The 23,364-nt window shown below is 37.2% G+C and overlaps 1 protein-coding gene across 1 annotated transcript in view; it reads right to left on the bottom strand.

The window, feature by feature from the left end:
* Positions 1-23,364, bottom strand: part of dars1 (aspartyl-tRNA synthetase 1) — a 48,985-nt gene that overhangs the window by 890 nt on the left and 24,731 nt on the right. The window contains exons 9-17 of the mRNA XM_067443586.1: positions 20,115-20,174; positions 11,448-11,559; positions 6,932-7,066; positions 4,957-5,104; positions 4,301-4,447; positions 4,163-4,205; positions 651-731; positions 455-566; positions 24-95 (exon numbers count right to left, since the gene is read on the bottom strand). Coding sequence (XP_067299687.1) covers positions 24-95; positions 455-566; positions 651-731; positions 4,163-4,205; positions 4,301-4,447; positions 4,957-5,104; positions 6,932-7,066; positions 11,448-11,559; positions 20,115-20,174 — 910 coding nt within the window. The remainder of the gene's footprint in view (positions 1-23; positions 96-454; positions 567-650; positions 732-4,162; positions 4,206-4,300; positions 4,448-4,956; positions 5,105-6,931; positions 7,067-11,447; positions 11,560-20,114; positions 20,175-23,364) is intronic.

The following is a 23,364-nucleotide window of genomic DNA, read 5'->3' on the forward strand; positions in this document are numbered from 1 at the left end:
AAGATGTAAAAAGATGTTGTCACCTATGCCTCCGCCACCATGAGGAGGAGCTCCATAACGGAATGAGTCAATGTAGGCCTTGATCTTCTCCAGGTCTGTAACAAAGAGCAAAAACTTAATCATATACTACAAAAAAGACAATATTTACCATAAAAATAATACATTCACAGTGTCTGTGTTACATGTAGTTACTATAGTAATAACTATAAATAATGCATAATTACATGAAACTAACCCTAAACCACAACCTAATCTTTACCCTATAGTAAGCACAAAATAGGTTATTAATATTACCCAGTAATAAAATCCCTAATAACACTGTAACAAGGACACATGAAGTAACATTTAGATGTTTTGTGTGTTCTTGTCTCTAGAGCGATCATGTTTTTAGTTTAGCCACACGTGTTAACACCAAACTCTAGTTAGGTTTTGTAACACAGTTCCATAGAGTTACCAATGCTGTGATGCATTGCCCTTTCAGTGAGCAGCTGAGCATCGTGGATTCTCTGAGCTCCGGATAGGATCTCCTCTCCTCTCATGAACATGTCATATGAGTTGGAGTATTTCTGCAGGAAGAACATTGTTATGAACCACACAGTCTCTAAATAAAAAGCTATATATTTAGATCCACTAGGCATCAAAACACTTACCGGGTTGTTGGGATCAGGCATGGTGTAGAATGGCCTTACTGCCAAGGGGTATTTGTCCAGGACATAGAAGTCTGTGTCATACTAAAATAATCACAAAGGTGTGTTTTGATTAAATAAACCATATTCCACGCGCATGTTTGTAGAATTACATTTAGTTCAGATTTCAAGATTTCTGGAAGTAAAAACATTGAATATGTTGTTTTACAAGGCCATTTTCACTCTCTCTGACCTTAAGCAGTAAACAAAAGAGTCGAACAGACTTCAGAATTACCCATTTTTGCAGTTTCCATAAATGACTGGGTGGACTGAAGAGGGAGCGTGAGGTTGAATAGTATGTTGGCTCTTATTGTTTTGATTTTCTTTTTTCAATCATTTTCATTTTAAATGCAATGCAAAGGTTTGGGCGGTCACTAAGCGTCATCTCGCTTTTTTTTATATATATATATATAAAACTTTTCTTTCGCAAGTATGCCGTAAATGTAATATTTTTTACAACGTTTCTAATGTAAAAAAATAGATATATTTCAATTGACGGCTGTTCTTATATTCATCCAATAATCCAGAAAAAAGTATAACAGTTCCTACAAACATATTAAAGAATAATATTGGAGAATAATAAGACATTTTTCTTGAGTAGTAAGTCAGGATATTAAGAATGGTTTCTGAAGGACTGGCATAATGCTGAAAATGTAGCTGTTATGACAGGTCCAAATTACAAAATCTATGAAATGATTTAATCTGAAAGCAATAATATTTCACAATATTACTGGTTTTCTGCATTTTCTTTTTCAAATCAATGCAACCTTGGTGAGACTTTCCTTCCAGTTTTGATTCTACAATCAAAAGTAGTTTTTTTTCTTCTTCAAAATAGATTAAATAACTTTATATACAAAATTAATAATTAATATCTTATTACACTATAACTTTATTTATTTAGTTAAAAGAATGATTGCATGCAAGTTGCCATGGTCAATTGCATGTTTCCTAGTTTTCATATACATGTACGCTTTCCAAAATGAAACGTTATGATTTGTCAGTTTCTGTCCTATCTAAAAAGATCTCTTTCCAATGCAAGGTTGTAAAACTTGAAAATGGTGAAGCCAATATCAATCAGTTGATATTTTTAAAAGTCTACATTGGATATCTCAATTGTACTGCTGCAAAAATAGCAAGTCTAGCAATGAATCTGGGTTTCCTTTAAGGAACTGACCCACACTGATTATGATGAGATCCTCTCGGTTTTTAAGCAGAAGTTCTCAGACTAATATTGCAGGAAGACTTTTAAAGTTAAGTACAAACATTTCCTTAATGTGTTTACAGTTATACAATTCTTTCAACACACTCAAATGCAATTTATATAGTGAAGACTAAGTGAAACAGCACTGCACTTCCTCACAATTTTAATTGTCAAATAAACTGCCCTGTATGAGCAGTGATTCAGCAGTGCGGATAGTTCGGTAAAATAAATATCCTAATTTCTTCATATCCCCGTGACTCGCGTGTGGCGCCGATATCTGTCTCTTAAGTAATCGCGCTTCATACAACAGACATGTTAAAAAACATGAATCATAAACATAATTTCCCCATTAACATTATTAGATGCATCGGTATGACGACAAGTTCCATGATTGCACGCTCATTCACTGTGTCATCAATCTACGCCTTTGTTATTGTTTTAAAGAGGTGAGCGACCCCTAGCAGCGAAAAAAAATACATAGTGTAGCTGCAAGCTGAAGTGAAACAATTTTACATTGTAGTTTTTTAGGTTAGGTTCAAATTCATACTCTAGCTTACACTTTGCCCACCCTGTTTTATGAAGGCTTTCCCCATGAACATTTCTGGCCTCGCCCCTGCTTCCTTTAAAAACATTAGACTTACCGACCCCAAACATTTGAACTAGGGATGACAATTTTCACAAATTCCCATGATCGATCGTCGTTTAAATTAACGATCAATTAATCGATTAATCGTTAACCATAATACTGAAATATGCGTCTACAGCAGTGGCTTATAGCCGACAGCATGACAGTAGGCCTATGTGCAACGCTGCTCAAAACGCCATGTTCTTCACCAAATGAATGAGAAGGATTTTTTTTTATCTAAACAAAGGGCTATGGGATTGTAAAATTAGTCGATGTTATTTATAATTTAATTAAATTACTTATTTAATAACCAAATATAACCTGTAAAACAACACGAACGCCGCCTCAGATCTGTTATTCAGAATTTGTGGACGCACTTGCAAGAGCAACGTGCTGAAACGTCACCTAAACCCAGTTAATTCAAAACGATTTATTAAAATATTGTTTTCATTAATGTTATGTAATGTGACAGTCCCAATCATAGTTATTATTAGTTGCGCGTTGCTGTTTGAACAGCGCAAGCTGAAGCCGATGCGCTGAATCACTGGTAAGTTACACTGAAACTTGGCTAGCACGTTATTTAACTCAACAAAGAGCTTCCTATATGAGATTAATCAGATTTATATAAAGTTAACAAAATATTACAAATTATATATCTTCACAAAATGATGCGAATGGACAAGTGAACTTGAATTGAGTTGCTGATATTCATCTTCAGAATGGGAGACGCGTGGTGTTCACGCGCTCTAGGAACAACGCTCTGAACACGGCACCTAAACCCAATGACTTTACAACCATTTATTAAAACAGTGTTCTCATTTCTGTTATATAATATGACTGTCCCAATCATCGTTATTATGCATTGCTCTGTATGCGCTAAACTGAATGAAAACCGGTAGCCATTACTGACTGAAGCCATTTGTTAGTGCGTTTTATTTCGCTGAAAGAAACGCATCCTATATGATTGATCACATATATAACGTCACAAAATAAATGTAATATTACAAATTACTTCAGCACAATCTGATGCGAATGCACAAGTGCACTTGAACTAAGTTACATGCGCGAGTCAGAATGCGTCACTCATGTTGTGCACGCGCTCTTCCTGGATCAACGCAATAAAACACACGGCAAATAAACCCAAATAATTAACAATCACAATGTTTTATTACAATGGTGTTCTCATTAATGTTGTGTAATATGACAGTCCCAATCATAGTCATTATTAGTGCTGTTGGAGCTGAAGCTGATCACCGCCACGCTTTTACTACCGCTCGCCTCTAACGTTAATTATTAACCAAATGCATCCTTATGAGATAAATCAGCTAAAGATAGGCCTGCACAAAATAAACACAATATTACAACTTACATTTGCACAAAACAAAAGGCTGCGAATGCACATGCAAGCTTGCAGTCATGATGAAGGTGTAACTCCAGCTGTAAAATGGTCCCAAATAGAACTCGGGCACGCTCGCATCATTTTTCCTCCCGTTTCCTCACGCACGCGCATGACCCTGCTTAATCGATGATCGATAAGTCTTATCGATCAAATGTCTTATCGACAATTAATCGATCATCGATTAATCGTTGACATCCCTAATTTGAACAGAAGTGTATAACACTTATGATGTTTAAAAGATGTATTTTTACCTTCTCCTTCACAAGACGACCAAGCAGCTTTTCATTGGGTGTGCTGAGGAAATAGAAAGAAAAAAAAAACTTCTAGATCTGTTATAAAATCTGTGTGCGCGATGTGGGGACTTTTAAATCAAAGAAAGCCACACTGACCTCAAATCTTCTTCATCCCCCATTTCCACCCCAGCCGCTCTGAGCATGGCCACTCCCTCTTTATACTCCAGTCTCAGCGTGGGCTCCAGGAACTTGAACGGCTCACTGGGGAACTGCTTATTCACGGTCTGGATCTCTGTCTGGAACCTGCAGTGCATCCACATCACAGAGACACCATAAGAGATAACACATAGGTAGAATGGAGGCTTAGCATGAAATGTAGGCCCAAAAATTTGATTGAAAAATTTCTCTCAAGGCGTCTCCGTTTCATCTTTCAAGCGTAAACCATTAGTAGGTAAATATTACTTTTTCTTATTGCTGGTCAGGTTGTTTGTGATTACTGGATACAATATTTATGCATTACGCTGCTTGTTCCATTTGTATGTAATATTTACCACACAATGACACAGTAAAAATCCAGTTATGAAGTTATATATTTATAACTAAAAGTCTGACCACTAGATGGCAGTGTATATCCTTGTTATAATAAACCAAATGAACGTGTTGCCCTTTCTTTCACATGAATAAATGACGTCACTTTTGATGAATTTCAAGTGAAATTCATGTGACTTTATTCTCATGTGATTTGATTGTTCATAAAAGGAAACAGGACTTCACTAAAATTTAAGGGATGTTGGAGGAGTCACGTCCCTTACCGGTCACGTAGTCCTTTAAAGATCTGAACCATGGTTTCAGTAATGGAGTCAATGACCTCATGGTAATGGTAATTGAAGGCCATTTCAATATCCAGACCCACAAACTCCGTCAGATGGCGATGAGTGTTGGAATCCTCAGCCCTGAACACTAAAAGAAACACAGACAACTGTGAGATTCACATTCATAGTATTTCTTTTAAAGCACTGAGGAAACTAGAGTACAAGTTGATGTTAAACACATTAATACACATAAACACATTGTTTCCAGCTGACACAAAATGATCATGCAATGCTTTGTTGCAGTTATAGTTGTTATAGTTAACTGAAACCAAAACTATTAAAAACTTGTATTAAATTGAAATAAAGAGAAAAATAAAAATAAAAAAATAATGAAAATCTTTAAGAAACTAAATTAGAAATGCTGCCTTGACAATTACCTGAAATAAAATAAGTTGAAAATTTGACATTATTTATTCACCCTAAATTTATTCCAAACCTGTATACATTTCTCTGTTCTGCTGTACACAAAGGAAGAGATTTGGAAGAATGTTTGTAACCAAGTAAATCCTACTATGGTTGTCAATGGCTGTCAAGATCAGCTTATCCAGCAGCCATATCACACTGTAAGCCCAAGACTGGTTTCCCACTGAAGCTAAGCAGGGCTGAGCCTGGTCAGTACCTGGAGATGACTGAGAAAACTAGGTTGCTACTGGTAGAGGTGTTAGTGAGGCCAGCAGGGGGCGCTCACCCTGTGGTCTGTTTGGGTCCTAATGCCACAGTATAATGATGGAGATGCTATACTGTCAAAGAGCACAGTCCTTCAGATGAGACATTAAACCGAGGCTCCTGACTCTTTGTGGTCATTAAAAATCCCAAGATGTTCTTTGGAAAAAGAGCAGGGGTGTTACCCTGGCATCCCGGCCAAATTTGCCCATTGGCCTCTGTCTATCATGGCCTCCTAATCATCCCAATATACTGATTGGCTTAATCACTATCTCCTCTCCACCAATCAGCTGGTGTGTGGTGGGCGTTCTGGCGCAATATGGCTGCCGTCGCATCATCCAGGTGGATAATAAATGCCCATTGGTGGTGGTTGAGGAGATCCCCATGATCTCTGTGTAAAGTGCTTTGTGGACCCAGAAAAAGCGCTATATAAATGTAACAAATTGGTTACAAACTTCCAAGTCTCTTCCTTTGTGTACAGCAAAAGAAAAAAAGGTTTGAAACAACTTGAGAGTGTGTAAATGATGACAATTTCCATTTTGGGGTAAACTATCGCTTTAAGTACTAAAAACTAAAAGTAAATAGAAAAGCTAAATAGAGATATAATAAAAAAATGAATAAAATATGAAAGAACATAAAATTACTAAAACCGGATATGAATTTGAGTTCAATTAAAATTTTACACAATAACTAAAAATAATATACTAACACTGCGTAGCAACATTAATAGTAGTTACATTTGTAAAATGCACCACAAAACAAGACCATCAACAATCAAAATATTCTTGCCCCAAAATCACCTAATTCACTGAATTATCTCAGGTACACAAAAAAGCATTAATGAAATGTTCTACAATATGACTTCCTATCAGCAGAGGTCCCTGATGAGCTGTATTTTTCTGAAGTCTATGTCCCTTGGCTCTGCTGAAAGTGTTTGATATTCTTGCTCTATTCAGTGAGCTGCAAAGGAGGGATTTTTTTGCCCGCCAAAACGCACCAATAGCGCAACCCGTCTATTTATCCTGCAGTTTATGTCCTGATCTGCATACTGGTAGGGAGGATATACTGGTGAAGGTCATCTCTATAGATAGATATACAAATACAGTGGCCAGATACTTTTTAGGCCAATGTCTATGTGATTGTCTATGGATGTTTAGTGGATTCTTACGGTCCACTTTAAAGATGACCTGAAGATGGGAACAGCATATAGAGGGAAAATAAAGAGACATGGAGGTGTATTTTTATGCTTTACCTGGTCCGACACAGAAGACTTTGTCAAAGTCAGCACAAATGCACATTTGCTTGTAGAGCTGAGGGGACTGGGCCAGGTACGCACTGGTTTTGAAGTAGGAGACGGTGAAGACATTTGCGCCACCCTCACTGGCAGCTGTTAAAAACACACAAAAACATTTGTAGTGCAGTCATGGGAAACATCATGTAACCAAACGTGAGCTGATAATTCTCATGGCATCTATGGTAAATATGAACATGATGTTCTAAAAGGGACGTACATTTGGGTGTGTGCACCGGATGTCATGCGGTTTACTAAAAGAACACAATGTTTATGTTGCGGGTGGCAGATCACACCAAAGGCGGCAAAGTTTAAATTTGAAATGCGTCACAAAGACGTGTTCTGATTGGCCGGTCGGGGTGCAGAGGAAATGAAAGCAACTGTTTTCCTTAACAGCGAAAACCACACAAATAAAGAGGGGGTTTGTTGAGGGAAAGTGTTGTAACACCACCGAGACCTTTACTGACGCAATACAGTGAATTTAAAATCATTGGTGGACTAAAAAAGAAGCATATATAAGTGGCTGTTGAAGTAGTTGAACACCATTTTGGCACAAGACTTTCAGCATCTAAGGGCGGTATCCTGTTCAACACGCATACATATATAAAGTAACACATTGATAACAAATTAATATATTACAAGCAATACAAATTGTTATATTTTGTCTGGTTTGTATTGTTTTTTCCCCCTCAATATTTACCTAACCTCATATCATTCCGAAATATACCATTAAAATAAAAGCCCATTTGTACCTCAAAGTAACATTTATACATACATTTGGGTGTGTGATATATAAAATAAAATTTTATATATTATTATTAGTATATATATATATATATATATATATATATATATATATATATATACACACACAAATCTTATTTATTCCTGTGGTGGCAAATCTCAATTTTCAGCAGCTAATACTCCAGTGTCCTTCAGTTATTCATGATCCTTCAGAAATCATTCTAATATGTGACCCGGGACCACAAAACCAGACATAAGAAAGATGAATAAAGCTTTCCATTGGTGTATGATTTTGTTTAAGTTAGGACAATATTTGGCCGAGATCCAACTATTTGAAAATCTGGAATCTGAGGGTGCAAAAACCACCTTTAAAGTAAAGTCCTTAGTAACGCATATTACTAATAATAATATTTTATATATTATTATTAGTAATATATATATATATATATATATATATATATATATATATATATATATATATATATATATATATATATATATATATATACATACATACATACATACATACATATGTACATACATACATATACATACACACACACATATATATATATATATATATATATATATATTATATATAATTATGTAATGATATTATGTAATGATAATGTTCCGTGAAGATATTTAGTAAATTTCATATATATATATATATATATATATATATATATATATATATATATATATATATATATATATATATATATATATATATATATATATATATATATATATATATATATATATATATATATATATATATATATATATATATATATATATATGAAATTTACTAAATATCTTCACGGAACATTACCATTACATAATATCCTAAAGATTTTTGGCATAAAAGAAAAATGGATCATTTTGACCCCATATATGTATTGTTGGCTACTGCCACAAATATACCTGTGCCACTTATGACTGGTTTTGTGGTCCAGGAACACACATGCTGATTTTCTGCTTAAGAAACATTTCTTATCATTGTCAATGCTGAAAATAGTTGTGCTGCTTACTATTTTTGTGGAAACATGTTCGATATTTTACAGGATTCTTTGATGAAAAGAAAGTTCAAAGGAACAGCATTTATCAGAAATGGAAACCTTTTGTAACATAATATATATGAAACTTTTCATTTTTTGGGTGACCTATGCTTTTAAGAGCTGAGAAAGCAATCAATTTGAAGAGTTGAGTCAAGACAAAAAAAACAGGTCCTGAACTCGTCACAAATACGGCTGTGCTCATGAATCCCAGCAGATCCGATAGCACTCGGTGTATCCACCATTTCAAGACTGCTAACATGGCACCCTATCAGTGACTGGAGACATATCTCCTTAATAAACACCACTTTTTATTCAGCCACTATTTTGACAGTGCCGCTGACTTTTTTTTACCTCAGAAAATGAAAAAGTATCAATCCTTGAAATTGAAATTTTTAGAGACTGAAGGTGCAGAGAAAGAACAATAAACTAAGTTGGACAGCATGAGCAGGAAATCATTCAGAAGGCTCAGTGTGTGAAGACAGAGATAAGACCTGTACTACTCGGTCCCTGCCGTCATGAATACAGATACTCCAGTGTGAACACGGAGACAAGATTGTTCGCCTTATGTCATCTCAGATGCTCTTTGAAGTTAAAGCGAAAGTAGAGTCAGATCTTTTCTTCCGTATTGTGAGGTACATTAGATTAAAACACATTACCAGGGGGAAAAAAAAAGAAGTAATGTGGGGTTCTGTCCATCGGTTGCTGATTGGATGGAAGCAGATCTGAAAGCAAGCTTACAGTCGACTGTAAGAAAGGGGCGGGACTTAACAACACTAAATGATTGGAGCCAGCATTCGTCACCAGAGAGAAGTCTGACGTTAAATCAAGAAATTTGCCGCACGTAATTGGGGTAAGAGGCAAAAAAACGACCTGTTCCGACCGGTTTATGCTTAAGTCGTTTATGACCTTACTCCGATAAAAGAAAATGGGTTACCACGTTTACATGACCATGTTCGTTGTCAGCTTATTAAGCATAATTGGCTTAAGAACATGCGTGTAAACATTGTTTCCTTATTTATTTATTTGTGCAAAGTGGCCTTTTGTAGTATTATCCACACATGCAAAGTTGATTGACACATAACTGCAATAAAATAATAGCCTAGTTAACAATTACTTACTTACATAAGATACATGCTGTATTTTATATTATTTAAGACCCTGGAACCTTATCAGTTGACAGAATGTTCTAATTCAAAGTGCCATGTGAAGTCAAACTAACTTTACTTAACATTTTCTTACATTGAAATGGGTTATTTCCTACTCAACACTTCATTAGGCTCCTAATGATTTCATCAGTATATCATTTCTTAGAATATCTGAGGGCCAGGTTTTTTAATCATCATTAGAACACATTTTACACATGGCTCTTGATTAGGGTAGTGCTGAAACCCTATTGTAAATGTAAAAATTTCCGAGGATCAGCATTCTCCTTTAAAAGTGATCAGGCAGACCAAAAATTCAGTCGAAGAGACTTGAAACTTTGAGGGATGGTAGAACCTGCTCTGTCTACAAAGACACCAAGACTCACCCAAATCAGCCTGATGGTGGCGCTACACTTGTATGGTTGGAATCCTTGAACAAAGCGCACGTCTCGGATTTTCAGGTATTTTGGATTTTTTTTCAGAATCTGCTAGGAACCAAACCAGTGCAGAAATATTCTCTGGAGCTGTATTGTAGTAAAAAAAAAAAAAACTGACTCGAAAATCTGACTGATGTCTTAAAAAGGACACCAACATTTTGAATCCCTCTTGAATGGAATTAGATAATTTCTCCACACTTGGTACACCTGTGTATGCGCTCGGCCTGTGGTCACGTGTAAAAGGGTGTGGCGACTGGCCAATTGGTAAAAATACAAGAAAAAGCTACGCAGTCAGTCAGTCCGACTGACTTGAAAACTGTCAATGCTGTGTCTTTGTCCAAAGTGCCACAATTGTCTACAGGGACATTCGCGTATTTCAAAAAAGACGGCCGCCGTCGACCAATGAGTTGAGCAGCTGTCAGACAAGGTTAATGGAGGCTGATCAGAATGGAGTAGACTGAGTCCATCAACACCCTCAAAGCTTCAGAGTCCTCTAGCTCACCCTGGGTCGATATTTTTATTTCAGTAACATTAGGTATTTTTGATTTATATTTTGTTTAGTGTGGATGATTGTGTTATTTTACATATGCATATGATTACATATAAGACTGCTTGTTTTTGCATCTTTTCATGTGTTTTGATCAGAAGATTCAGTACTCTTTCAAAAGATGTGTCATAGTGCACCCCTACCATGACACATTGAAAAGAAGGACACCTGGAAAATTCCGTGTTTGGCAGGAAGGCATTTTCTCATAAATAACGGAATATTCTGTGCCGGAGAAAGAGTTCAAAAGCTTTAAAAACCGGGCTTACTAAAGAAACCATAATACCTTTTTCAAATGACGCTTAAACTCCTTAAATCGCTTGAACCCCGATAACTGCTGCTTGCAGCTATATTTCTACCTTGGACACTGCCCTTATGAAAATCTACTGTAGTTTACTAATTGTTTGACTGTAGCATTTGTTACAATAAGGTTAGGATTAAGAGGTGAGATCACTGGTGGCTTCTTGGTACTATGCTTAGGCTAATGTTGACTTGGTGAAATATTCCTCTGACTCTTCAAAAATGAGGTGAACTTGGAGAAGGTCATACCAGAGATGATCTTGGGAGTCTGAATCTCCACAAAGCCCTTGTTGATGAGCGTGTCTCTGAAGAGCTGACATACGCCAGACTGCAGCCGGAAGACGGCCTGGCTGGTCGTGGTCTGTGAGAGAAGACACATAGATTAGTAAACATGTTATATAACCTTTGGGTGTGACAGGGACTGATGTCAGCACTTCTCTTTTTATGCAATGTGACACCTTGTCATCTACCCTTCACATTCAACTGCAAAGTTTTTGTAAGTATTTCTGCAGACATTCTGGAGGAAACAGAACACTAGATCTCAGAAGACCTCTTTTTATGATGTTATAATAAAATCTCACTGGCAACGTAATATATTGTGGTAATTTTTTCAGACATACAAATAAATTAGGTCCTCTTCACAATACCAAAGGGACACAGTACTTGCAAAATCAATCTTCAGCAACAATCAAACCTCCTGAATCCTTCGGTCTTGAGCAAAAAAGCTTTCTCAGGCTGAATTTCCCATGAATCAGATGACTCCCTGATGACTCGTGATATGTGCCACGTTTCCGATTCTTCATGACTTACAGAGCTTGCATAAATCCTAGAGAAACAATCAGCTTCAGCTTCAAGGCTCTTGTTAATTGGTTGTTTCATTTAGGACATACTCACTTAGGCAGGCAAGAATTCATTATGTGATAGTATAATATTAAGATTTCTTTGGAGATTTAAATGAATCAGATCTATCCTGGTCGCATGTTTGTAGTTTCAACCTCATTATGACCACATTATAAACCTCTAAAACTCCCTAAGGGGAAATTTTAGAACAGGATGCATCACATAAATGAGCTAAAGTAAGTTGTCTTGCAGTGCACTCTGCATAGGCAGCTTCCTTGATTTAAAAAGCAACAGCTCTGAAATCTAACATGCTTGTGCATTAGCTGGACTGATATCTTAAACCTGCCCTTTTGGTGTGATTTCAGCTGAAGAGGCTAAATTTATGATACCATTACCGTCAGTTTTTATTGCTGATTTTAAATCTAATATTGGCAAACTTGACAAACAGTTTTAGAGTTGCTGGTCTTCAATCAGATAAGAGTCGCTATTACTGTAAAAGGGTGTTTATCAATATAACTGGCGAATTTAGGTTTGAGGTTAACATTTTTTTTGGGCAAATAATGCAGAAATACATAGACAAAGGGTAAAATAGGTGATTATTTATCAGACGAAACTTTTAAAATGGTCAGTTTCAGTACTAAAAGTAAGTACACTACATTTCAAAATGTGGGGTTGGTAAGATTGGTAAGTTTAAGAAGTGTATTTGATTAAAAAATTAATTTCAACAATTTTTTTTTTTTTATTTACTCCAGTCTACAGTGTCACATGATCCTTCAAAAATGATTCTGATATGCTGATTTGCTGCTGGATTTTATTTAAAAGGAACGGAAAGTTTAAAAGAACAGCATTTATTTGAAATAAACCATTTTGTGAGAATTTAGTGTAACTTTTAATTAAATTATTGCATCTTATTGAATAAAAGTATTGATTCCTTAAAAATAAAAATAAAAGGTTACCCCAAACTTTTCAAAAGCCATTTATATTTATATGACTGATATTTCTCATCGCCGAGCTTGTCAAAATACATTCTGGTATTGCTGGCATTGCCAAAAAATGCATTTCTGCTTTAAAAAAATGTCAAAACAAGATAACTTAGAAGGCACCCTTTTGGAAAACGTTCACATCTAGGTTAGGGATGAGTCACGATTTTCGAATATTCGATTAGTTGATTTAACTATAGAATATCGAATAGGCTGTGCGATTGTCGTCTAGAAAAAATCCAGGTTTGCTGCGCTGATGCGGTGGTGACGTGTTAATGTAACCAGCGGGTGGCGCGCGCTGTCAAAACCGCACGTAAAAGCTGTCAATCAATTTTCACACAACAAAAAAATAATACATCATCATGCACACTACGTAGAGTCACGATGAATAAGAGTTCTGTGTGGAGTTCTTATAATAAAATTAATGAAAAAGAAGTGCAGTGCAAACTCTGCCATGCGATGCTTGCTTATCATAGGTCAACCACTACAATGCACAGTCATCTGAGAGCAAAATACCCAGCAGGTCCATCCACAGGTCAGCAGCAATCAGTGGCTAGTTTTATGATCCGATCAACCAAGTCGGATGCTAGACGGGCAGAGCAAACAACGGCCCTCATCACGAAGATGATCGCTAAAGATATGCTTCCGATCAGCTTTGTAGAAGGAAAGGGTTAGAAGTCTGATGGAGTTTGTAGAACCCGAGTTTACTGTCCCGTCTAGAAAGACGATCACTGTCAGACTGGAGAAACTTTTTGATGACCATGTAAGGGAGCTGCACAGTCAGTTAGGGATAGTTGAAAAAATGGCACTGACGACAGATTCATGGACAGCGCGTTTATCCACATTACAGTGAATTAATTGTTAACTATACCATCATGAATTAAACAGTCACCATTGGTCTCTCTCCCTCTCTTTCTTCATATATGTAGCCTTTAAACCGTTTTAAATTAATAGCGAATAAAAGCGATAACGTTCCAGTGGACAGATATCTATCATTGATTTTTTTTTTTTTTTCGAAACATGCAAACATATCACTATTTATACAACAACAAGCTAGAAAGTCGAAAAAGCAATTTCGGTCAGAATTACTGTAGCCTAATCGGTAACAAGCATTGAGAAAAATGTAAAATGTTTATTCCTCGCCTAATTTTTTATATAGGTTGCACGTGAGGTTATTTTAGCCGAACCAGACTCCGCTTTCCACCGCCTGGTTGCACGTGAGGGGAAAAAAGCCTTCTTCCACTTAAGAGTTGTATAGCCTATTTTTAAGCACTTTTTATTTTAATATAGGCTCTCTCTTTACATACATATTATTGTCTACTTTAAAAAACTGATCTCGTTATTTTTCCAACCCAACTAATGATGCATCTGCGCTTTCTATATTGCGCATGAGTGAAAAAGGTTCCTTCCACTTGAGAATAGTTGTGCACTTTTAAACACTTTTTATTTTACTATATCTCTTTACATAAATATTTTTTATCCTTAAACTGTAATTTCGTTATTTTACTAACCCAACTAATTAGCCTACTCAGTGCTTTAGGTTGCACGTGAGAGAAAAAGCTTCCTTCCATTAAGAGTAGTGTACTTTTAAGCACTTTTTAATTTAGTATATTTCTTTACATAAATATTATTTTCTATTAAAAAATATATATAATTTCGTTATTTTTTTAACCCAATTAATGACTCCGCGCTTTCTAAAGGCTATCGTTGCACGTGAGGGGAAAAAAGCTTCCTTCCACGTAAGAGTTTATGCACTTTATATGTCGCTTTACATAATTTTTTTAACTATAATTTAGTTATTTTTCTGACCAAACTAATTACTCACCCGTGCTTCCAATAGGTTGACGCACTTTTCTCGGAGATACGGCCTATTCATTCTTGATTTTGCCTATTTTTATTAACGGTCGTTCGTGTAGCCTATAGTTCATGACCACTTTACAATATTTCATCAACATAGTTTATTTTGAAGCCTATTCTATTCTGTTTGTTCTGTGTACAAAATAAAATATTTTTTAAGTTAAATGCAGAGTAGGCTATAGAATTATACGCACGGGATTAGTATTATCTAGGGACCTCAATTAGGCTAATTCCCCACATCTGAGTTTTGCGTAATAAATAAAAAACGAAATTATGTTTATTTATTACTATAAAATAATCAAAACGAAATCGACGCCTGTTTAATGATTTCATACAGCTATATCTATAACGAAGTCTTGACATCATATCCGGGAGATAAGTCAGTAAATTCGAGTAAAATCACAGGCTTTTCCCGTGCGAATGCGCGCCACGCAAAACTCAGATGTGGGGGAGTAATTTCTAAATCACAGAGGTCCCTAGATAATACTAATCCGGTGCGAATAGTGTTTAAGACGTATAAAAAAGACGAGAAGATCAATATTTGTGTAGCCTGCCTGACACGGTATTTTCACAGATCTCATCTCTCCTCGTTAAGCCTATTTAAAATGGTATAAATGCATCAGTTATATTCTCAATTTAATTTACAGAGCCATCCCTACAAAGTTTTTAGGTTAACTATAGAAGAGATCGCAAGAACGGGCGTGGCATCAGGATGATTGCGTGATGTTGGTCAGCCTTCACGGCACAACCCTACTGTAGCCTACACGATGAACTTGAGTGCACATTAAATTAAAGGCATTTAGGAGATTATACACACATTTCCCCCCGGCCTTTATTTGTTTGTGCTGACCACGCCACTATCAGAGACCCGGCGTTTAATTGACCAAAGGCTTTTATTTAAGGATATACCTATGCCAGTTTGCATGCATGCGGGGGAGGGGTGCGATTTTCGAATAATATTCGAATAATTCCCAGCGATCATCGAATATTATTTTTGCTTGAAATGCACATCCCTAATCTAGGTAGACAGCTTTGGTTGTGGAACAGGAAAAAAGTGCAAATTATCATTAATGGCTTATCGTCGATTAGACTTTTAAATAAGTAGTATGTTGTTGTTGTTTTTTGGTGTATTGTTTGTTTGTATTTTGTATTATGTTTTTATCAATGTATGTGTATGTGGGCACCAGAGTCCAAGACAAATTACCCCATTGGGGACAATAAAGTTCATTTAATTGAATTGAATCATAATTTGAAAACGGGTTCCTGCCATAGTTTTGACTAATGAATTAGACTGGTATTTGGGTGCTTTCACACCTGCCTCATTTAGTTTGGTTGAATCGTACTATAGTTTGTTTCCCTCTTTGATGCGGTTCATTTGGTCAGGTCTGAAAGCAGCAATCGCACTCGGGTGCGCACCAAAAGCGCACCAAACAAGCATACCGAGACCTCCTTGAAGAGATGGTCTCGGTACGCTTTCAAACAAACTCTGGAGCGGTTCATTTTTTTGGTGAGAACGTCATCCGACATTGAACAGAACCAATTGCAAAAGTACTGATCATTTTTGGACTTCACCAGCTGCCGTAGTTAGCTGCGCTGACATTGTGTGCATGACATTATTACCTGATAGATGTCAAGAATAATTAATGCATGCCTCCACTTGAAGTGACGAGTGATGCGCGCTTGCCGTCTGCAGTGCTGTTTTCACGTCGCATCTGCACTTCATCATAGAAATGTATTGTTTGCATACTGTGGTAAATACACACAGTGTAGTAGTTTATGGCCAGGGACAAAACTGGCCCGCGCAGTCGTCTCACCATAGTGTTATTATAGTTTGCTGGCTTTGCCTCTTCTGTTGTAATTTTTTTTAAAGTAAATTCTGACCAATCGAAAAGCAGTTTAGGAAATACGCCATGGCCAATGAGTGATGTGGATGTTGTCACGTGCCTGCGTTTTGGTTCGTTTCAACTGGTTCGGACCAAAGCAATCAGTGTGGTGTGAAAAGGAACCAAAAAAGCTGAAAAATGCTACAATGTATAATTGTTTGCCCTTGGTTCGGACCAAATGAACCGAACTAGAGATGTGAAAGCACCCTTAAAAAAAAACATTAAATAGAGATTGCACTCACTAAAAGCACATTTCAAGCAATTAAATATAGCTAAACATAAATTGAAATATTTTTTATTTACTATAACCATTTTAATATTCCTTGATATTTCTGCAGGAATTAATTTATTTTTAAATAACAGGTATTGTGTAGTAATTTATGACATTAATAACATGCAGTAAACATGCAGTAAAACTTCCTCTTATTAATCTGCTAATAAATTTCAAAGAGTCAACATATTAAGACAGTCTGTCTATATTCTTAGTGCAGATCCTGATAACCCGGCACTGGGGATATGCTGCCAGGACATTTGGTGACTAGTATGTGAAGCTTAAGCGGTTGTACAGTTAATATGCAAAGCTGTTATCAGTGGAGTGTGGAAACACGCAGGTTTCAGTTGCCGTCTTCACACGTCTGCCACAGTAGGCGTGGAGAAAGGAGCTGTGCGCGTCACTTTATTGTTCACAAGGCTGCAGTGAAAACCGAAGAAGCGCAAAAAGCTGTCCTGTGGTTTGACTCCCCCGCCTCACACTCTCAGATTTCTGCCTTTACTTTCTGGAAGTTCTCAAAAAAAGAGCAGCTCTCACAGATCTAGGTGAGCTATGACAGTCCTATAACACTGCCAGATTTAATCTCATTTGGTGTGTGAAAAAAAAAAAGGTGGTGTGTGGGTGCGTGACACGGAGGCCTTTCATTATGTCAGAGCTAATCCTGCCACTGCTGAAAACCATTTATTGCTTTACTGTTCACTAAAATGAAAGTGTGAAAGCATACAGATGCATTGTCTCAGAAACAGGTGCTCTCACAGGGGCTTCATAGATATCAACAATAAGCTTATTTGGGATTCTCCTTTATTTCAGAACCTTTTTTGCTTTGTCCACATTTCACAATATCAGGAAGTCAGGGAGGACAGTCTAAGGTCTGTATGGTAGCTGAAGACAGCTATCCGATAGCATTCCCATCTATCTCGATGGGTGTTTTCGACTTCATACGTTGCTGCGTCAAAAGTTTAGCGTCTAACCTGAAGCAGGGCATGCCAGTAAGAGATCTTGTCCAACTTGTGACGGCATTGACGCCACGCAACGTATGCCATCATATCGCGAGGGCGATTCGAAAGCAGTCAGCTGGTTCAATCACTGAAGTTTCTCCGGAGCTGCTACACAAGTTGTAATGATGACAATACAGCCGTTTCACAGTTGGCCGGATTTATCACAGACAACGTGTTTATTTGGACACCATTAGTTCCGCTTATGCTTGCAAATACGCATTTTATAACAGCAAAAACTATTTTCATATAATAGTGTTATATTGTGTCATGTTTATCAAAATAAAACAGATAAAAAATAAGACCCCACTTTATTTGGATCTAAAGTCTGCGTGAACCGGAACCGACTTCAGTGTTGTGACATATTCCCAAGAGAAACAGAATATTGAACAGAGGTCAGGGTTTTATTTTAGCACACCTACTCACCATGCCTTGCTCACAGCAAACTGACGGTTGGATGGGAGTGGTTAAGGATATTCTACCCAAACACCATTCCAGAGTGGAAGCACATTTTTTTAAATTTCGATTAAAACCCTTTCACGCATGATGTCCACATTTGTGGACAGTTAATTTAACTCCATTTAGGGTTCATTTATCATGGTAATTTTCTCCAAATCACATGAGGGCAGTGTCAGTAGATCGTCAGCAAAATTGTAGCTACTGTAGATCATCAGCAAAAATGTAGCTACTGTCTTGTGACAATGAAGACTTCAAATGCAAAAGTCTTTTTTTTTTAAATAAGCATTTTTGTCAGACTTGCATGTATAGGTTTCTACCTAAGTACCACTACTTTTGTTTGGGCTGAGGCTGGGATTTAGTGGTTTGAAGTGAAAGTATTTTATGAACAGATATTGTATGCAGAGAGCATTCACTCAGTAACGTTATCTCAATGTTGACCGAAGTGGATTTTAGGGGCTTTTGCATCTGAACTCTTGAAATATTCATTGCCTGATGACATCATTAATCCAAGATGGCTGACAGCTATAGCCATGTGCCAAATGCCCCAGGGCATATCAACAATAAAAGTTTGAAAATATCAACTGTGGCAAGGGGGGCGTGGTTCAGCGAGGTCTGCAGCGGGAGAGAGAGCCGCGGGACGAGCGGTAAGTGAGTGGGTTGGACACAGATTAATAACACCTGTATCTTGTTCTAGTAATGGCCGTGGAGAGGGGATAAAACGCCAGTGGAACCGGAGACCAGGGAGAGAGAGATTCGGACGGTTGATGCCAGAGACCCAGAGACTGAGAAACCGGAAGCCGGAAGTGCCGACCCGGAAGTGATCATTGTGTTTTGAGTTTGATAGAAGTCACACGATGAGTGTGCTGCTGAGTATTGAGATACTAAATAAAGAAAGCATCAACCGTCCAGCCGACCCCCGTGTCCTCTTCCTTCCTCACATTCACGAACTTGCTACACCAACATAAAACCATTCAAAATTACATATGGCATTAAAATGTCAACTTTACACATACATACCGAGAGAAATTTGCATTTTGTTTTCCAAACAGGGACAGCTTAGGTCAAGCACTCAGTAGAGAGTAATAGGGAATATCCCAGAAGACAGTGAGAGTGACAGTGAGAGCAGTGATGAGGAGTATGTGCCCACAAAGCCCAGCCCGTATTGCTACTAGGTTTCCGCATATATGTTACTATCGCTATAGTTCCTGTAATGTATTTTATCTTCGTTATATTGTAATATTAATGTTTTAATAACTGAGCTGAAATACATAGCATAACATGACATAATAAAAACACAATGTTTCATATTGTCACCTGTGGCTTTTTGTCCCATTTTACACCACTGCTGCATGGTGCCAAACATACAGTTAAATAAGTTTTAAATAAAAAAGTATTTTGTAAAAATGAAAATGGATTTCAATGTTAGCATTATATTAAAGTAATAAAATAATCTAGATAATGTTTTCCATAATTCTACGATAAAAAAAAATTTCTCCGTGTATTAACTTGCATGGGTTAATTGTTCACCATAAGGCTAGTAATGCGTGCTAACAAAGTAAATAGTGTCGATTCTTATTTTATGCTGACTTTAAACAGTATTGGCTTATGATTAAACTTTATTCTTGGCTTACCCTTAAATCGATAACTCTGTTGTCCAGTCTGGTGTCCTGATTGACAGTGGCTCTTCCCTCCTGAAAGAAAAAGATCATGATTACTCCAAAATAATTTCTTCAACATTTTGTTGACAGCTCACAAATAAATCTGACTGGTCCAAAATCACATCCTTCTAAACCTATACGATTCTTCCATTAGAGATCAACAAAAGGATTTTTTTTCTGCCAGACTAATTTGCACTTGCCATGCCAAATCGCTGGCCTGAATGTTTTATTCATTTAATTTTATATTTGCTTGAAATATTTATATTTTCCATTGAACTTAAATTTTTCTTTTGAAAAAAAAAAAAAAAATTGTAACAAGCTGAAATTTATGCAGATATAATATGAAGTGCCAGTCGAACAGTCAGTAAATTAATACATTTCGTCCACTAGGATGGATTAAATTGATCAAAAGTGACAGAAAAGACATTTATAATGTTACAAAAATTTCTATTTTAAATGAATGCTGTTCTTTTGAACATTCTGGAATTCTGGGAAAAAAGCATTGTTTTCCACAAAAAAAAGCAGCACAACAGTTTTCAATATTGGTATTAATAAAGATTTCTTGAGCAGCAAATCATCATATTAGAATGATTTCTGAAGGATCATGTGACACTGAAGACTGGAGGAATAATGCTGAAAATTCAGCTTTGCCATCAGCAAATCAATTATATTTTTAAATATATAAAAGACAGAAAACATCTATTTTAAATGGTAATAATGTTTTATAATATTACTGTTTTTACTGTACTTTTGGCCAAATAAATGCAGCCTTGTTAAGCATAAGGGACTCAAACCCAAACTTTTGAACAGTAGCATTTACATTTAAAACTAGATTAGTTTCTCTTGCAGTGGCTGCCACATGGCTCCTAAGTTATCTTTCCTTCATAAAGCCTGTAGAAGTTCAAGACTGATCAACAGGCAACTCATCCTCAGACCAGGCTGATAAGACACAGGCTGATAAGACACAGGCATAATGAGGCGGCAGATGCTGTCTGACTCGCATTGTTGAATCCCTGCAGAGAACACCTGGACAGCAACTGCAGCTGGTTTTGTCTTACTACATAAACACCATCAACTGTCTGACGTCAAGAAAGAGGAGCAGAGAAAGAAGCTATAAATAGCCATTTATGTGTGTAGTATGTATACTGTGCACAGTATGCAAACGTTCTGTATGGTATGGCTGGATGACCAGCTTTGCTATGAAAAGTCCACAACATCTTAAGCTTAAAGCATACTTCGGTTTTTACACAAGGGTCCTCTTAAAGCGTGTGCACTTAGTTTCAGTCAATCTCATGTCAATCTTGAGTACCTATAGAGTAGTACAGTATCCTTCATATCTCCGCAAAGTCTTTAGTTTTATTATATTTATAAGAAAGATACACTGTATTTCTGGGGGGGGAACGAGCAGCTTAAGGAGTATCGTGTGGATGGAGCTAAAGAATGACAAGCACGTGCAGCTATTGCGTTGAGAGCGTCTGAAAGCGCTGACATCCTTAATCGTGTAGAAAAAAAAGATATCCTAAATAACCCATTGAGATCAACCAAATTTAGCCATACATATATGATCCAGAATCTGATCTAGAGGCTGAAATTGAACAGGAGAAGCAGCAACAACGACTACAGCAGGACGTCTCAATGGTATCTACTGTAACTGTAACATAATAATAGATTTTATTTATGGCGCGCTTTTCCTTCCGAAGAATCTCAAAGTGCAACAATGGAAAAAAGCTTTTCTGAACAGAAAACAGAGCTGATGGTGGAAGTCTCTGTAAGCTCCAGTATACTGTGGTCCACTCCATGTTTTACATTTCTCCCAGCGCTAGAGACTCTATTGCTACATATTCCCTATTCAGCAGTGTCCTGATGACGTCGCCGAGGCATGACACACACAGCTGAAGACCACCAGATGGAGGGGATCGCTGCAGCACCATGCAGGAGGCAAAGTTTCCGGGTACATGCAGTTCAAGCTCGAGGGAGCCGACCAGTGAGCAGCCGACACCCAGAAGAGAGAGCAGCCGCAGCGACCAACATCAAAAGTCCTTCAAACCAGAAGCAACCGCAACAATTGAAAAACATCAGAGAAGCGGTGGTGAACGGTGAACGGCGAACAACGTCCTCTCAGTGGCTGCCAGCAATCAGCAACAGTCAGAATTGTAGCTCTGACTGTTTGACTAGTCATGGTCATAAGAAAATAAAATAAAATCTAAATCTAACAGTACAGTATATATACATATATAATTGCTTAACAGCCTTTCATGATCGCGAGTTTACTTGTGGTTTATGAGGACATAAGTTGGTTTATGGACTATTGTATGCGATTTAACATTAGCAGTAGCAAGCGGAACGGTTTGACAGGTCAGACTAGTGCGTGTTTACATAGAAAAACAATGGAAATTGAATAAACTAGTCAATAGCTAAAGATATTTGAAGCAGGTTTACTTCTACTACATACGACAGTGAATCTTAATCGCTGGAACCGCTCCATCTTTCAGATTAGATAAGCTACAAATCCGGAGTTGAACTGTACCTTGTTTATAAACCATCGTCGCCAAAATGCAGGGAACAAAAACAATTGCACAGCTCCGTTGCTGATCCGGAAAAACAAACTAAATTCCTTGTCCCATTAACGCTGGGTTCTTTGGGAATCTGTACAGGGTTGTCTTCCCCTGACAACCAAAAACACACTTCTTTGGTGACATTGTTGATTTCGTGAAGTCCTGTGACTGCAGAGCAGCAGCTGGCTTCCCTAAAGCCTTTGCTCTCTCACTCTAGTCGCGCGCGCCCTTCCAGGAGAGGATCCCGTACAAGGACATTCCGCCGTATCTGACGTAAGATAGACCCATACTCTGAAAATACTCCTTCAAACATCCAACTTTTTTTGTTGAAACTTAGCCCATGTTTAGGATGGGAATCCAAGTCTTTTACAGTGTAAAAAGCTCAGTATGGATGAAACAGCATTTCACCCCCCCTTTAACAACAAATGTCCGCATTGACAAACGCTTCTATGAAAAGCGTTATCTAGCACACTTTAGTTTCAAAGGACACAGACATTTTTATTGGTCATAATTCCGGAGAAAAATAGCACAGCCTGGACAAAGATGAGTTGACTTGCCTGCATCCACACACGCCAACACATGGAGTAAGCTAAATGTTCGACTGTACACACGCTAAAAAAACGACAATACTGTCAACAATGTAACTTACTACTGTTTATAAGTTTGGC

Source organism: Pseudorasbora parva, chromosome 5 (assembly GCF_024679245.1).
Source record: "Pseudorasbora parva isolate DD20220531a chromosome 5, ASM2467924v1, whole genome shotgun sequence".
Taxonomy (NCBI): domain Eukaryota; kingdom Metazoa; phylum Chordata; class Actinopteri; order Cypriniformes; family Gobionidae; genus Pseudorasbora; species Pseudorasbora parva.